This window comes from Micromys minutus, assembly GCF_963924665.1.
Source record: "Micromys minutus genome assembly, chromosome: 8".
Lineage (NCBI taxonomy): Eukaryota > Metazoa > Chordata > Mammalia > Rodentia > Muridae > Micromys > Micromys minutus.
Window position 1 is genome coordinate 45,784,585 of NC_137977.1, and position 18,547 is coordinate 45,803,131.

General features: G+C 38.8%; 1 protein-coding gene across 1 annotated transcript; it reads left to right on the forward strand.

Annotated features, from left to right (window-relative positions):
* Positions 1-1,705: 1,705 nt before the first annotated feature.
* Positions 1,706-14,292, forward strand: LOC308423606 (interferon-inducible GTPase 1-like; the record flags this gene model as incomplete). The annotated part of the gene is made up of 2 exons (XM_080920399.1): positions 1,706-1,839; positions 13,015-14,292. Exon 2 carries the CDS (start codon positions 13,036-13,038, stop codon positions 14,290-14,292), a length of 1,257 nt encoding a protein of 418 aa, XP_080776525.1. The 5' UTR covers positions 1,706-1,839; positions 13,015-13,035.
* Positions 14,293-18,547: the final 4,255 nt, after the last annotated feature.

Consider the following 18,547-nt stretch of genomic DNA (forward strand, 5'->3'; position numbering starts at 1 on the left):
GCCCTTGAAAAAAATCAAGTACTGACTAAAAAACATATTCACATGGTTTTATGTAAAATTTATTTTAATGTCTGAAAAAACAGTACTGACAAAAATGTATAATTTTAAGCAAAAAATGTTTAAAATCTTTACATTTATCTTTGTTTTGCAAAATAAAGTCATTTAAAAAAAAGAATCAAAATCCATCTATCTATTACCTATAAAAATAGATTTTAACTTTAAAGATAGTCATCACCTTAGTATAAAAGAATAAACACTATTACTCTAATTAAATGGAACCAAGAAATAAGCAGGTGTCACTATTCGAACATCTGTCAAAACAAACTTCAAACTTTAACCAGAAGAAATTAAGAGGAATACTTCATTCCAATCTAGGGAACAGTTAAAAAAAAATTACTATTCTAAATATATATGCACAAAATTCTTATGTACCCAAATACACACACACACACACACACACACACACACACACACACACACAGAGGGAGAGAAAGAGAGACACTATTAGATTTAAAGATGTAAATCAATACCAATTTACTAGCACCATCCTATGTGATTTGGGGCAAATGACTCAATTGTTAGAGTCTCAGTTACTTTTTCTGAAATGTTAATAATCACCACCCTTTCCTGGATTTATGAAGAATTGTGGAGAAGAGACAGTCCTGATGAGCTTGTAACTTCAGTCACACTGACTTTCCAACCCTATCTTGTCATCCCCAAATTCTACACCCATGGTCTAGTTCTCCCTCCATATTTCTGTTTATCATTGAAAGAAGTCAGGACAGGAATTCAAGCAAGGCAAAAACCTGGAGAAAGAGTTGATGCAGATGTCATGAAGGGGTGTTACTGGCTTGTTCAGCCTGCTATATATAGACCTCAGAACCCAGAAGATGGCACCCCCCACAATAATATGCACCCTCCCTCATCATTCACTAATTAATAAAATGTCCCACAAGCTTGCCTGCAGCCTGATCTTAAAAAGACATTTCCTTAACTGAGGTTCCTTCATGCCAAATGACTAGCTTATGTCAAGTTGACATATAACAGTCTAGCAGAGGGATACAAGGAAATTAATTGTAATATTGTAAGGGAGAATGGAGGATCTTCCAACTTAGGTAGCAAGTTGCTTCTGGAACTGCTCTCACTAGCTAAAATAGTGTTAATACAGCTTGGTTATGGCAACATGGTTACTTTCATCATCATCATCATCATCATCTTTATTGGATATTCTCTGTATTTACATTTCAAATGTTATCCCCTTCCCCCACTCCCATTCCCGCTCCTCCTCCCCTTGCTTCCATGAAGATGGACCCACTCCCCACCACCCACTCCCACCTCAGCACCACTGGCAAGAACCTGATATGGAAGCCTCCTCAGAGGCTCTTCCAGAGTCTTACTGATACAGATGAGGATGTTTGCAGCTAACCATCGGACTGAACACAGGGACCCCAATGAGAAAGCTAAAGACTGAAGGAGCTAAAAGGGTTTGCAACTCCATGGGAAGAACAACAATATCAACCAACCAAACTCCAGAGTACCCAGGGACTAAAGCACAGTTTCTACTTACTAGAACCTATCTCTTTAGAAGAATGAAACCTAGTCAGTTCCCTTTCAATTTCGTTTTCCTGGAAATGCAGGGGATTCTGAGGCTAAATACACTCTCCCCTATGATTGGCTATCACACTCTGAAGAGGAAACAAAAGCCAGAAAAGCATAGGAATTCTGCCTAACTTTCTTGTATTTGCTGAAGAAGCAGAAGTTGACCTCAAACCTAGAGCATAGCCAAGAGCTATCCCTCTCCGGAGCAGTGAGCGCACCCACTGGACACAGGATTTTCTGGTAACTCAGCATTCAGATCTAATTGCTAACTCTCATCTTCTCTTTCCTAAGGAGCCCGTGGGTAACGTCACATTTAGACATAGCCTCAGAACTGGGGTCCTCAGTTTGGAAGCCAAGGGGCTTTGACTGGAGGTAGTGAGGACTTGTTTATAGATGTTCTTTAGATAGACTTAAACTAAATGACCTAAGTATTATTTTAAATTTATACAGTTTGGGGCAGGGGGTTGTTTCTTTGTTCTCTACTTCCTGTAAGAACTGAAAATGAACCTTGCAGGATATGTGTTATGAAATGTCACTACAGAATATATGAAAATTATTGTGTCTCAATCCTGTTACTTCCTAGTATTGTTTTCTTGCCTCTTTCCCCCCAGTTCAGCATATTTATCCTAAACTCCAGTGAAAGTTAGACTGTAAAAGTTAGAAGTAAAAGATGCCCACTGTGCAAAGATTCTGCTATAACCTGCTGTGGAGCAATTCTAGGATTCTTTTGTTCTGTTTAAAAACTATTTTTTATTGTACAAGGTTTTCATATGTGTATGTAATATTTTGATAATCTTTCCACATAATTTCTTTTTTCTCACCCATATTTTCTCTGGGACTTTTCCTCTTCCCACTGACTGCCACTCTGTTTTACTTTTATTTTTTTAGTACACTGATTTTAGGGTCATTTGCATGTTCTGGATGTAGAGTTATTTACTGGCTTGTGGGCGACTTTCTAGTAGTTACATCTCTAAAAAAAAAGGAAAAAATGCACTTCCTCCCCAACCAGTCATTAATCTAATATTAAGCTAAGGATAAGTCCTCCTGCGCCCCTATTCTCATAAATACTAGAATGTTGATGGACTAGATCTCATGTAAGTCTAGTGCAGCTGCCATGAATCCATATTCCACATTACATTACTAAGACATTAAGTCACACCACTCCCTGGGCCCCAGCCCCGGGCTTTTCCACAATGTTTCTTGAACCTGACTAAGGTTGGGGATTGATATAGATGTCCCTCCTTGTTCTAGCTAGGAACGAGCACTCAACAGTCTCTTATTCTCAGCTGTCTGACCAGTTATAAGACTATGAATTAAAATCCTACCCACTGCAAAAAAAAAAAAAAAATGGGACACAAAAAACAGCAACAAAGCCATTGTCTGTGTAAGGCTGAGACATCACTAATCTCTGGTATAATCAGAAATATGCAGAAGGTACCTTGACAACAAGTCCATTTACCAAAACACTAGCAGTAGATACCACGAACGTTTTTAACTGGGTGATCCTCTTTAACTTCATGGTTTTTAGTACAGAGTCAGAGTGCTAATGAAGAAATGTGTCCTTTTGCAATGATTGATATTTCATATTACTGGCCTCTGTTGTGTTCATACAAAGTGCAGACATTAAAGACCATTTTTTGCTGTTGTTTATTTTCATCTTTATCGTTTTAGTAATTCTTTGAGAATTTTGGACAATGCATTTTGCTTATTTTTATTACATTTATTTATCCATTTTATGGATATCCATGTACTGGGGCTGGGCGATCACATGCCATGGCATACATATGGAGGTCCAAGGACAAGTTGTGGAGGTCACTTCTCTCTCCCACTATGTGAGTCTTGGGACCAAAACTCAGATCACCTAGCTTAGTGACAAGTACTCTTACCTGCTGAGCCTCCTTGTTGGCCCAAGACAAACTTTATGTGTGTGACTAGAGCAGGGGATGGGGAATAAAAGGAAGCTTTTGTGAAATTATCCCCAGCATCTTTGGCCTGTGTTGTTTCTTCCCTTCCCTCGGGTTAAATATAGTGTGACCAGGCTAATGGTAACCCTGAAATATCATTGTTTTTACTTTCATAAGGGTCCAGTCAGCCTTTGCAATTGGCCAAACTTAGTACGCAATAATTAATTTCAGTAACTATCAGGAAAGCTTAAATCTGCCCATCTCCCATTAGTTTTATCTAAAGCTGACTGAATATAGCCTGGTTACCTGTCCAGCTTGGGTTCATTTTAGGTATGCGGGTTCATTTTAAAAACTTTTAACAAAAGCCAACTTAGTCATACCCATGGACTTTTTAGCTTTTACAAAATATTTATGGCAGATTATACTTTTTGGTTTTTAGTTTGTTTCATCTCTTACGCTAGAACTATCCACTTAGAACAAAACCAATTTACAAGCTAAAATTCATTTTCTTCAACATTTTCTTTTTAAAAATGTATCCATATACTTATGACCTTTTAAACACTTTTTCTCCTACTTGTTGGATCCTGTTTTTATTTTTTAATAATGTAAAATATAATGATATAAATAAACAACTAAGGTAATTGTTGCCCCAAAGAACTGGCAGGGTCGGAATGATTGCCTTATTATAGGGTCATAAGCATCATCAAGCAATTTGTGAGAACAGGCCCTGTGGAGCTATTATTAAAAATGTGACTATGTCCCCTATTACAACAGTCAGGGCTCTGGAAGGAAGCAAAAAACAGAACACACAATTGACTTAAACCAAAGACCACATGGTTCAGATCCTCGGAGGGCAAAACAGATGTGTGCATTTAAATAAGAAGTCAGAGAAAATTTATAAACTGGCAATATTTATAAACCTTAAGAAAGGTGGAAAGATCTGTGGGTGCCGCTCTGGGCAGTGTCTGTGTATGGTTTTAAATGGTTATGCTATTGTCCTGTAGCAGAGCCGTCTCAGAGAAGAGCGTCCATTGTCTCTGGGTAGGAACTTTATCTTACAGAGAATTAATCATAATCCTTCTAGCTGCAAATCTGTCTCAGATAGGCAAAGAGCATTATAACATTTCAGAGACAATTATCAACCTAATTGACCAGCAGCCCGAGAAGAATACACCTTAACAATTCTGAAGGCAGCCTCGCCTGTTACCAACAAATCTAAGTTATTTCTTAAACATTTATTTAAGTTGTGGAAACTAAAAGGCATTTAAGCTAATCTACCAGTTTTAATTTAGCTTAATACCCATTTCAAGGCAATTTGGTGCCACGTAAGCAGTATGTGAGCATAAGTATACATGTCAACATGGCTCACATGGTATGCATGAAAACATACATCAAACACATTTGAAGAAAACCACAAGAATCCCTTTGTAAAATTTATCATTTCTTCTACTCTGATGACTTTTTCTGTATCTCTAAGTAAGCTTCAATCTTAAATCTGTTCTTTAAAAGTTTTCATTTTCAGTTGAAGACAATTAGGAAATTTGTATCATATCACAGTATGTAGCCCTTATCATAAACAGGATAACTAACCAGGAAGTGATATAACATGGGGGGCTTGGGGGGAGGGGATTCAGGAAAGACTAGTCAACAGGCAAACTCTTTACTCAGTTGAAATTTGACTTTGGTGTTTACAGGACTGAGTTGCAAAACCATCCAATCAATAAAACAAATCAAAGGACACACACACACACACACACACACCCTGAATGCCTTTACTTTATGCAGATCTATAGAAGAAGAAAATCTACCTCCACACCATTAGAAAAGATCCCAGTCTGGGGTTCAAGGAGCATACTGGGTGGATAAGGAATGTGAATGCTGTAGACAGAAAGGCAGACAGCAATAGAGCAGAGGTTTTGAGATCAGGCCCATGTGTCAGAGTGGGAAATCCCTTCTTAGGGTCCCAGAAAAACAGGGGAGGTTCTGTGCCATGTGACTGACGAGGAGCCTGTAGCATGTGCTCACATGTAAGTGGTCTATGGAAGTGTGGAGAGGTAGGAATCTACAAGTAAAGGTGATTTTGATCATGGAGACCTATCATTCCTGAAATTATCACAATGCAACCTAAATGTGGTTGCTTTACAAAATGATGTGGCCCTGGCTAACCCTTTATTTATTTTTTTTAACAACTTTATTTTACAAAACAAAGATAAATGTACAGATCTTACGCATTTTTTGCATAAAATTATATAATACATTTTTGTCAGTACTTTTTTTCAGATTTTAAAATAATTTTTACATAAAACTGTATATATATTTTTTAGTCAGGACTTGATATTTTTAAAGGTTTGATAGTATGCATTAAAAACCTAATAGTTACAATGAGCATAAAGTACATGTAAAACAAAAAGTAACATGGAAATAGTCAAAGTTTTCTTGTTGTATAAAGATTTCTTTGTTTTGTTTTATTTTGTTTTTTTTACTTTTTGGACTTGATACAGTCTGTGAGTTGTTTCTGGGGCAGTGTGAGCCTCTGGGGTTAGCATCCCATTATCAGTGACTGCATATTATGTCTGTTCTTTTGTGACTGGGTTATCTCACTCAGAATGATATTCTCTAGATGCAGCCATTTTGTTAAGAATTTGGTCAAGTCGTTGTTTCTGGTGACTGAGTAGTATTCCATTCTGTAAATGTACCACAATTTTTGTATCCATTCATCTACTGAAGGACATATGGGTTCTTTCCAGCTTCTGGCTATTATAAATAGAGCTGCTATGAACATTGTGGTGCATATATCTTTGTTGTGTACTAAGGTGTCTCTGGGGTATGTGCCCAGAAGTGGAATAGCTGGGTCTTCAGGTAGTATTATGTCCAATTTTCTGAGGTATCGCCAGACTGATTTCCAGAGTGGTTGTATTGAGTTTGCAACCCCACCAACAGTGGAGAAGTGTTCCTCTTTCTCAACACCCTTGCCAGCATCTGTTGTCATCTCAGTTTTGGATCTTGGCCAATCTGACTGGTGTGAGGTGGAATCTCAGGGTTGTTTTGATTTGCATTTCCCTGATGGCTAAGGATGTCGAGCACTTCCTCAGATATTTCTCAGCCATTCGATATTCCTCATCTGAGAATGTTTTGTTTAGCTCTGTACCCCATTTTTAATAGGGTTGTTTGATTCTCTGGTGTCTAGCTTTTTGAGTTCTTTGTATACCTTGGATATTAGGCCTCTATCTGATGTGGAGTTGGTAAAGATCTTTTCCCATTCTATTGGTTGCCATTTTGTTTCCTTAAAAATGTCCTTAACCTTACAAAACTTTGCAATCTCATTAAGTCCCATTTGTTAATTTCAGCTGTAGGAGTTCTCTGGTAGAATTTATGGGGTCACTTAAGTACACTATCATGTCATCTGCAAAGAGTGATGTTTTTACCTCTTCCTTTCCAATTTGTATCCCCTTGATCTCCTTTTGCTGTCTAATTGCTCCAGCCAGGACTTCCAGTACTATGTTGAATAGGTAGGGGGAGAGTGGGCAGCCTTGTCGAGTCCCTGATTTAAGTGAGATTGCTTCAAGTTTCTCGCCATTAAGTTTGATGTTGGCTGTTGGTTTGCTGTATATTGCTTTTATTATGTTTAAATATGTGCCTTGGATTCCTGTTCTTTCCAGGACTTTTAACATGAAGGGGTGTTGAATTTTGTCAAATGCTTTCACAGCATCTAGTGAGATGACCATGTGATTTTGTTCTTTGAGTTTGTTTATATGGTGGATTACATTGATGGATTTCCTTATATTAAACCATCCCTGCATCCCAGGGATGAAGCCTACTTGGTCATGGTGAATGATCATTTTGATGTGTTCTTGGATTCGGTTTGCAAGGATTTTTTTGAGTTGTTTTGCATCAAAGTTCATAAGTGAGATTCGACTGAAGTTCTCTTTCCTTGTAGGGTCTTTGTGTGGTTTAGGTACGAGGGTTATTGTAGCCTCAAAAAATGAGTTGGGTAGTATTCCATCTGATTCTATCTTTTGGAATAGTTTGGAGAGTATTGGTGTTATATCCGCAATCTGATAAAATTCTGCACTGAACTCGTCTGGACCAGGGCTTTTTTTGGTTGGGAGGCTTTTGATGACTTTCTCTATTTCTTTAGGTGTTATAGGGTGATTTAGATGGTTTACTTGGTCCTGGTTTAACTTTGGGATCTTGAATCTTTCTAGGAATTCGTCCATTTCCTCCAGAGTTTTGAATTTTGTGGAGTATAAGTTTTTGTAGTAGGATCTGATGATTTCTTGAATTTCCTCAGTTTCACTTGTTATGTCTCCACTTTCCTTTCTGATTTTGTTAATTTGTATACTCTTTCGTTGCCGTCTAGTTAGTCTGGCTGTGGGTTTAATAATCTTGTTGATTTTTCTCAAAAAACCAACTCTTCATTTTGTTGATTTTTTTCAATAGTTCTTTTTGTTTCTATTTGGTCTATTTCTGCCCTAATTTTGATTATTTCTTGCCGTCTACTCTTCTCGGGTATATCTGCTTCCTTTTGTTCTAGGGCTTTTAGCTGTGCTTTCAGGTTGCTGATGTAAGCTCTCTCCAGTTTGTTTTTTGAAGCTCTTAGAGGTATGAGTTTTCCTCTCAGTACTGCTTTCATTGCATCCCATAGGTTTGGGTATGTTGTGTTTTCATTTTCGTTGAATTCTAGAAAGTCCTTAATTTCTTTCTTTATTTCTTCTTTGACCCCGCTATCATTTAACCGAGCGTTGTTTAGTTTCTATGTGTACGTAGGCTTTTTGTTGTCTTTGTTGTTGTCAAAGACCAGCCTTAGACCATGGTGGTCTGAGAGGATGCATGGGAGTATTTCAATCTTCTTATATCGATTGATGCTGGTTCTGTGTCCAATATGTGGTCAATTTTCGAGAAGGTGCCATGGGGTGCTGAGAAGAAGGTGTATTCTTTTACTTTAGGATGATATGTTCTGTAGATATCTATTAATTCTAGTTGGTTCATAGTCTCTGCTAGTTTTGAAGTGTCCTTGTTGAGTTTCTGTTTCCATGATCTGTCCGTTGGTGAGAGTCGGATATTAAAGTCTCCCACTATTATTGTGTGGGGTTTAATGTATTTTTTGAGCTTTAGTGGGGTTTCTTTTATGAAGGTGAGTGCTTTTTTATTTGGATCATATATGTTAAGAATTGAGAGTTCCTCCTGACAGATTTCCCCGGTAATGAGTAAAAAGTGTCCTTCCTTATCTTTTTTGATAACTTTTGGTTGGAAATTTACTTTATTCGATATTAGAATAGCCACTCCAGCAAGCTTCTTGGGACTGTTTGCTTGGAAGTTTTTTTCCCACCCTTTTACTCTGAGATAGTGTCTGTCTTAGCCTCTGAGATGAGTTTCCTGTATGCAGCAAAAGGCTGGATTTTGGTTATGTATCCAGTCTGATAGCCTATGTCTCTTTATTGTGGAGTTGAGTCCATTTATGTTAATAGATATCAAGGAATAGTTGTTTCTGTTTCCTGCCATTATTGCTTTTGTTGGTTGAGTTGCGTCTGTGCCTTTTTCTTCTTTTAGTTTTCTTTTTTAGGAGTTTTCTTGTTTTTACTAGGCTGTATTTTCCCTCATTGTATTGGGTTTTCCACCTATAATTCATTGTAGTGCTGGTTTTTGGTCAGATATTGTGTAAATTTTGATTTGTCTTGAAATATCTTCATCACTCCATCTATGGTGATTGATAGTTTTGCTGGGTATAGCAGCTTGGGCTGGCACTTGTGGTCTCTTAGGGTGTGCATGATGTCTGTCCAGGCTCTTCTAGCTTTTATAGTCTCTGTTGAGAAATCGGGTGTGATTCTGATTGGCCTGCCTTTATATGTTACCTGATCTTTTTCCCTTACTTCTTTTAGTATTCTTTCTTTGCTTTGCGCACTTGGTGTTTTGACTATTATGTGTCAGGAGGTATTTCTTTTCTGGTCCAACCTATTTGGAGTTCTGAAGGCTTCTTTTATGCTCGTGGTCATCTCATTCTTGAGGGTAGGGAAGTTTTCTTCTACGATTTTGTTGAAGATATTTACTGTGCCTCTTAGTTGATACTCTTCTTTCTCTTCTATTCCTATTATCCTTAGGTTCGGTCTTCTCATTGTGTTCTGGATTTTCTGGACATTTTGTGTTAGGAGCTTTTTGTTTTTTGCATCTTCTCTTGCTGTTTTGTCTTTGTTTACAATGTTGTCTTCAGCCCCCGAGATTCTCTCTTCCATCTCTTGTAATCTATTGGAAATGCTTGCTTCTGTGATACCTGATTTCTTTTTTAGGTGTTCTACCTCTAGGGTTATCTCTTTTAGTGTTTTCTTTATTGTGTCAATTTCCGTTTTAAATTCCCTCTTCCATTCCTTCATCTCTTTGATTCTGTTTTCCTCTAGTTCTTTGAGTGTTTTTCTTGTTTCCTCTTTAAAAGCTTCTGAATCTTTTTGCTTTTCCTCCCGTTCTTGTTTAAGTATCTCTATCAGCATCTTGAATTTTGATTTCAGGTCTGCGTCTTCTTTTTCTGGAGTTTTTGGCATTCCGATGTTTGCTGTTATGTGAGAGCTGGGTTCTGGTGTTGCCAGGTTGCCTTGGTTTCCTTGGGATATACTCTTTCGCTTTCCTCTTGCCATTTTGTTGTCAGTGATATGTTCTCACCTTTCCCTTGTATCTGGTCTGTGTCTCTGGATCTCCACTGGTCCAGGTGGCAGATGGGCCCAGCCCTGTTCTATGCCTTAGAGTTGCCGGGTGGGATCAGAAGTTCCTAAGTTCTGTTCCTGGTCCCTGGATCAGGCAGGCCTGGGGGTGTGCTTACTGTGCGCACTCTGCAGAGATTCCTCTGCTCCCTGGCTGCCCAGACCTCCTACTTACCAGTTTTAAAGCTTTAGGAGTTGCTGATCCGAGTGGCAGATGGGCCGCTCTTTGTTCTGCCCTGGCTAACCCTTTAGATTGTTAGAAGTTAGACCCAGAGTTTCTTCCAATCTCCTCAAACCGCCTTTGAGTCTTTCACAGTCAAGTTTCCTTGACTAGCCTCCCATTCCAGATGAAAGACACTCCTATTAGTCTCCCTGGAGCCTGTGTGGATAAGGATGCCTCTCAGTTCTCCAGACCCCAGGCTCAAGATGCATGGCTCAAACCCACGGCTGACTCTCTGTGTGCTTCCCTGATCTGTCTGGTCTTTCTCCTTCTGTCCCAGAACTGTTAGCTGGCTCAAGTGTCAGACATCATTGTGAGCTGGCTCAAGGGTCCAGCTACACTGGCAAGAATGGAACACTTCTGAAGACTCAGAGAGGCAACAAAGCTTTCTCAGGACCATCTGGCTGAGCTGAAATCCAGGTCCCTGAGATGCTTCCCTCCCTTATTTTATTTCCAGAAGTGGAGAGGGGGTCCTTCCTGAAACAGGCCTCTTTAACCAGCAATTAAATTATAATTTTCATTTGGGCAACACTGACATGTAACCTGATCCACTGAGTCCACCAATTAGTGAGCGGAATGCCAAAATAAACAAAGCAAATAGGACACCCTGGAGAAATACTTAGTACCTGAATCGGGCAAAGCTGGTCCAGAAGTCATTTCCAAAGCAAAGCTCTAACTCACTCCCCAAGGGAAGCATAGGGATTTTATGTAGGGGGTCCATACATCTTCATATAGAGGTGTATGAACTTCCTGGCATGAGCATTTTAGGATTAAATTCCCTGAGCATGCTCACTTCAAAGCCATGCAGAGAGCTGCCTCTTGGAATCCTCAGTTTTCACAAAGAACATTTTAGTTGACAATAAAGAAAAGGATACCTTGGAGGTGGTGAATGAAGGCATCTGTTCATAAAGGTGCCTGCCTTGTTTAGTCAATAACAGACTGACACATGTTCTTGTCCTTTCTTAGCATCCATACATGGAGGCTGACTTCACACGACTGCACAGCAGTTAGGATACACAAATGTTCTACAGGAATGCCAATGGCTTTACAAGCTTCCAAGCTCATGTTAGATTCTTGTGTCCAAATTTTTTCTGCTTCTGTTGCTCTGGCTGTCTAGGAACTCACTCTGTAGACCAGGTAGGCCTCAAACTCACAAAGATCTGCCAACCTCTACCTCTGAAGTGTTGAGATTAAAGGCATGCCATCATTGTCTGGCTTCTGTTCAGATTTTGTATGAACCCAAGGAACAGTGTCTAGTGGCACCTGCATACTTTGCTCAGTAGCATCTGCTTCCTGGTTTCCTGGAGTCTATGGGCTGTAGAATGCTACCTAAAATACTACCCAGGGTTCTGACTGCTGTAGAACTCAGTTGTTCATGTCCTTCTACATCTGTTGTCTCCATGGTAGCGGATCCAGTACCTACCAGTCCTCCTTTTCCTACTGGAATATTTATAAAGTCAAGCCTCTGGATATAGTCCAAGTGTCAATACATATTGTCAAGTCCAGGTTTCAAGCATTAATTACTATTACATAAATTAACTCAGTCCTGACTACTCTTTCTCCTGTCTCCTGCCTACGTTGCCTGCGTTCATTTGTAAAGCTGCAGGACTCTGCTTGTGCCATCTTTGAACCAAGTATCCACTGGCATGGGTGATGTCCCTTACAGGACTTTTCCTGGGTTGGCTGTTGTTCTGCAGGGAAGCTAGGTATCTTCAAAGGAACCCAAGCATGCCTTTGTGGCATTGGTGACTGGAGCAGCAGACACTACACCCAGTATACATGTGCACTACATTTTGCAAAATTTGGTCCCATTCCACTTTAGAAAGAGGCTTGGCCACTGGCCTTCAATCCAGCTCTATTTGGAAAGTGTTGCATAGCACAGATCAGGCAGGATCCATTAATAAATGTTCAAAATGAGACTTTAATGAAACAATAAATTCAGAATGTTGAATAGCCTGAGCAGAAAAATAAGGAACTGTGTGACAGCCAGAAACCAAAAAGTATAAGGAGCTGTTACCAGGTCTAAGCAGAGGGAATAAGAAGAGTAATGAAGTATCTCCCTTTAAAATGCTGTAGGAACTAAACAGTTCTCAAAGGCCGAATAGCACAGATTATAAGGAATGATGGATGCACTTACAGATATGCAGCCCAAGCAGGAAGCCCATGACCAGATCCAGCTGATTACACTGAAAGCTGGAAGGGGAGGGACCTCTGCTGGTATGGTCTGCATAGCACAGAGGCACAGAGGAGGCTGAAAGGTAAAATGGACCTGTGAAGAGGCAAATGGAGGATAAAGCATTAAAGTCTCATGTGATGGTCTCAGCTACCTGCAGAATGACCCTATGCTGTCACTCATAGGTGAAATATAGAGTAGCCAAATTCATAGAAGTGGAAACCAGGGTGGTGGTCCACCAGGCAGTGGGAAAAGTGAAACTGAATAGTGTTAGTCAAAGTCCCAGTTGTGTAAAACAAAAACCAGGAAGTTTGAATGCATAATTACAACCATTAAGAACAGTGTAAGTATCAATGTACTTGAAATTTGATACAATAAAAATCTTAAATTTTCACTCACACCCTCTTTGCTCTCCCTTCTTTATTCCAGTGCCTTTATTTGCTTGAAGTCATGGGTCAACTGTTCTCTTCCTCTAAGAACGAACAGCACCAAGATTTGGCCTCCAGCTTTCGTAACTATTTTAAGAAATTTAAGACGGGAAACGAAATTATTTCTCAGGAAATCCTCACTTCAGTTGAATTAAGCATGGCAAAAGGAAACATTCAAGGGGCAAGCTCTGCAATCAGTGATGCATTAAAAAAAATCGACAGTACCCCACTCAGTGTTGCCATCACTGGGGAGTCTGGATCAGGGAAGTCCAGCTTCATCAATGCCTTGAGAGGCATTGGGCATGAAGAGAAAGATGCAGCTGAAGTTGGGGTGGTGGAGACAACCAAGAAGAGATGTCAGTACAAACACCCCAATATGCCTAATGTGGTTTTTTGGGACCTGCCTGGGATTGGAACCACAAATTTCCCAGCAAAAACTTACCTGGAGGAGATGAAGTTCCATGAGTATGACTTCTTCATTATTGTTTCTGCCACTCGCTTTAAGAAATATGATATAGACCTCGCCAAAGCAGTTGGCATGCTGAAAAAGGATTTCTACTTCGTGAGAACCAAGGTGGACTCTGACTTAAGAAACGAAGAGGAATTCAAACCGAAAGCCTTTGACAGAGAAAAGGTCCTGGAGAACATCCGTCGTGACTGTGTGAAGAACTTTATGGAGAATGACATGGATGAGCCACCAATCTTCTTGATCTCTAACAGAAATTTTTCTGAATATGATTTCCCAATCCTGATGGACAAGCTGATAAGTGATCTCCCTGTATACAAGCGACACAATTTTATGCTCTCCTTACCCAATATTACAGACTCAGTCATTGAAAAGAAGCAGAAATTTCTGAAGCAGAGGATTTGGCTCGAAGCCTTTACAGCTGACCTACTGAGTATCATCCCTTCACTGACCTTCCTCTTGAAGAGTGATTTGGAGATGCTGGAGAAAAGCATGAACCTCTATCGCACTGTGTTTGGAGTGGATGACACAGCTCTGCAGAGTTTGGCTAGGGACTGGAAAATGCCGGTGGATCAGCTGGAGGCCATGTTGAAGTCTCCTAACGTGTTCAAACCTACAGATACAAAAACAATACATGAAAAGCTTTCAAGATATTATAAAGATTTCTGTTTGGCTAATGGGTATTTAGTTACTAAAAATCATTGTCTTAGAGAAATATTTTACCTCAAATTTTATTTCCTTGACATAGTGACTGAGGATGCTAAAACTCTTCTCAAAGAGATATGTTTAAGAAACAAGTTGGTTTCTAATTAGGCTGAAGTTGTGTGGCTGCCAAAAAACCAGAAGCGATGACAAATAGAATGGTGATGTTGTAAAACAATACACTGTTTATTCAGACTATTCAGGCTTTATCCATATTTACTGATTATATATCCACATTAGCTGTAGCAAGGGGATCAGATATAGATAAATAAGCTGATAGCTAAGAACTATCTTCTCACTTTGAGTAAACTCTCAGATCAAGTAATTTTACTTATATTTAAATCTGTTTAATATAAATCAACATCCATGTTCAGGGTTAGCATTGTAGTGAGTAGTAATGATAACTCGAAAGACTCTAGAATCAAATGAAAGATGAGCCTCTAGGCTTAAATTTTGGAGATTAGTTTACTTAAGTTAATTGAGGTTGGAATCCCTTCCCACTGGGGGTGGCACCATTCCCTAGCTGGTATTCTTTGACTGTATATGAAGAGAGAGGCTAAACAGCAGCATACTTGCATTCTTTCATAGCTCTCTGGTTATTTTGTTTTTAACTGTAGATGAGTAGCACTAGCTGTCTCAACCTACTGCTGTGACTTCTTGATAGTAATGACCTATATAACCTTAAACTTGATACTGTAGACTTTCTTTATAGAGATATTAAAGAAGAAACCATAACTGGGATGAAGAGATAGCTCCACAGATAAAGTAGACCTTGCAAGTCTGAAGATCTCAGTTCAGATTCCCAGAGCCCACATAAACCCAGATAAGCATCTATAATTCATGCACTTCCATGGTGAGATGGGAGGCAGAAAAAGGAAAATTTTGGAAGATCATGGGCCCAGCTATCGTGCCACAATCAGCAGTGAACAAGAGGCCCTGACTCAAGTAAGTGGAAGGCAAAGCCAACACAAAAGCTTGTCCTCTACTCTCTGCATACTTACCATGTCATGTTCATGCCTGTACCACACATGGAAAAGTACACAGAAAAAAAAACGTCTTTTCATTAAAAAGCAAAAACAGAAGGAAGGTTTGGGGCAGTAGCTCAGTAGTATGATACTTGTCTCACATACATTAAGCCTCAAATTCAATCCCTAGCACTCCAGAAAAAAACAAAGGGGGGGGGGGGTACAGGAATGGCTTCAAGGTTAAGAGAAATGGCTCAGTGGTTAAGAATACTGGTTGCTCTTGCAGAGGACCAGGATTCAATTGGCAGAACCCACACAGAAGCTCATGGTTTCCTGCAACTTCTGTTCTAGGGGATCTCCTGACCTCCACAGGGACACATGTGGTCAACAGACATACATGCAAAACAAACATTCATACACTAAAAGTAAATAAAGAAAAAATTTAAATATATGATTAAATTAAAAAGGGGGAGAGAAACAATAACCTAGAGATCACAATAGCCTCAATAATGACTAGACATTTCCAAAAAAAAAAAAAAAAAAAGAAAAATTCTGTTTAGTCAGAATCCTTGAGAAAATACTAAAGCAACTCTCTGATTCCATGCCAGAATTGGGGGCGGTCGTTAAATTTCTCTGTTTTATAATGATTAGTGTATTGAATTCTGTGACAGTAAATGGCTGCTTTAGTCCACATCAATACCAAAAGTCATTTAATAAATTTCTTCTGAAAAAAGACATATGTTGCTACTTGACTTACCCATCACAACTTCACAGTGACCTGTCCTTAGTATTACTCGGTGTTGATTGTCTCATTGTCCATTCCTAGTCTACATCTTATCTTCTGTGAAGTAAAGTATTATTAAACAGAAAGGGAAACACTGAAGAAAGGGAAAATTTATTCACTGTCGAGAATGATTTCTTAAATATTTTGAGCTGCTATAATCCTACTGATTAGGTGGGTTAAAGAATAGAATTTGTTCTTATACTTCTAATAACTGATGTCTGAAATACAGACACCCATGTGGTCAAACCCTAAGTGAAAGCATCTCCTGGTAATGTCTTCACTTGGTCTTCCACAGTATGTGTGTGCATAGGATGGTTCTCTGTCCATTCTTCCTGTGATCATATCATTTGGGCTCCATTTTCATGAACTACTCTAAGCATAGATGCCTCTCAAATACTTTCCTCCTAACATGATCCTACTAAGGGTATGGGTTATTAACATATGACTAACATATTAACATTAGGAGGAAAAAACAATCAGTTCCTAACAGGCTATGCAAATTTTGCTGGTGATTCAGCTGCTTTCTCATTAGTGGCTATGTCACTCACAAACACCAATTGCTCCAAAGTATTTTTGCTATAAATTAAGATATAGACTTGCCAAAAAGATAGCTAATGAAAACCACCAGACAACCCCTGCTCCATTTAAAATATAAAAACAGACACAGCCCACATCCTAGTAGCAGTTCTTCTCCTGAGATATTCTGACACAAGGAGCTGCACAGGTAAGACCCTGAACCTGAACCAAAATCTGGGTTACCTGAATCTGCAACACAGAAAAGCAGATTCCCCACTAAGACAGAGACTTGTAAACCTTTCATTTTCCACTTGTGCTAGGGACCAAGTGTCCTGCACCAGACTTGATCCCACAGAGCCCAAAACCCATCTGCAGCTTGACTCTCCAGGTATTCTGACACACCCAACTTCAAAAGATCACAGAATCACAGGAAAGGCAGGCTCCGTTCAGAGACAAGGAGGTCAGATAACAACAGAGATAACCAGATGTTGAGAGGCAAACACAAAAACATAAGCAACAAAAACCAATTTGACTTCACAACATCAGAATCCATTTCTCAAACCACAGTAAGATCTAGATACAAGATCTAAATACTCCCAACTCACCTGTGAAGGAAGATTCATATCTACACTCTCATTTCATGAATATTATAGAAGACTTTAAGAGGGACATAAATAACTCACTTAAAAAGATACTGAAGAACACAAGTAAACAAGTAAAATCCCTTAAAGATGAAACACATAAATCCCTTAAAGAAATATAGGAAAGTTATGAACCAAATGGATTTAACTGATATCTATAAAACATTTCATCCTAAAACAAAAGAAAATACATTCTTCCAAGTACCTCATAGTACTTTCTCCATAACTGACCATATAATCAGTCATGAAACAGGCATCAACAGATACAAGATTGAAATAATTGCAAGCATCCTGTCAGATCACCATGGACTAAAACTGGTCTTCAAGATAAATGAAACAACAGAAAGCCGACATAACACATGGAAGCTGAACAATGCTCTACTCAATGATAACTTGGTCAAGAAAGAAATTAAAGACTTTTTAGAATTTAATGAAAATGAAGGCACAACATACCCAAATTTATGGGAAACAATGAAAGTAGTGCTAAGGAGAAAACTCATAGCTCTGATTACCTCCAAAAGGAAACTGGACAGAGCATAAACTAACAGTTTGACAGCATACCTGAAAGCTCTAGAAAAAAAAAGAAGCAGATACACCCAACAGAAGTAGATGGCAGAATATAATCAAACTCAGCAGAAATAAACCAAGTAGAAACAAACAAAAAAAAAACTATACAAAGAGTCAACAAAACCAGGAGCTAGTTCTTTGATAAAAGTCAACAAGATTGATAAACTCTTAACCAGACAAACTAGAGAGCCCAGAGTACCCAAATTAACAAAATCAGAAATGAAAAGGAAAACATAACAACAGAGGAAGCTAAGTAAATTCAAAAAATCATCAGATCACACTACAAAAAGCCTATACACAACAAAACTGAGAGTCTGGAAGAAATGGAAATTTTTCTAGACAGATACCAGGTACAAAAGTTAAATCAGGATCAGATAAACCATCTAAACAGTCCCATAACACCTAATGAAATAGAAGCAGTCATCAAAAGCCTCCCAAACAAACAAACAAAAAAAAGCCCAGGACTGGATAAGTTTAGTGCAGAATTCTATTAGACCTTCATATAAGAACTAATACCAATATTCTCCAAACTATTCCACAAAATAGAAACAGAAGGAACAGTATGCAACCCATTCTTCAAAGCCACATTACTCTCATATCTAAACCACAGAAAGATCCTACAAAAAAAAAGAATGTTGAAACAATTTCCCTCATGAGTATCTATGCAAAAATGCTCAATAAAATTCTTGCAAACCAAATCCAAGAACAGATCAAAACAATCATTATCCATGATCAAGTAGGTTTTATTCCAGGAATGCAGGGACGTCTCAATATATGAGAATCCTTAAATGTAATCCACTATATAAGCAAACTCAAAGAAAAAACACATGGTCATCTCATTAGATACTGAGAAAGCATTTAACAAAATTCAATACCCCTTCATGAAAAAGGTC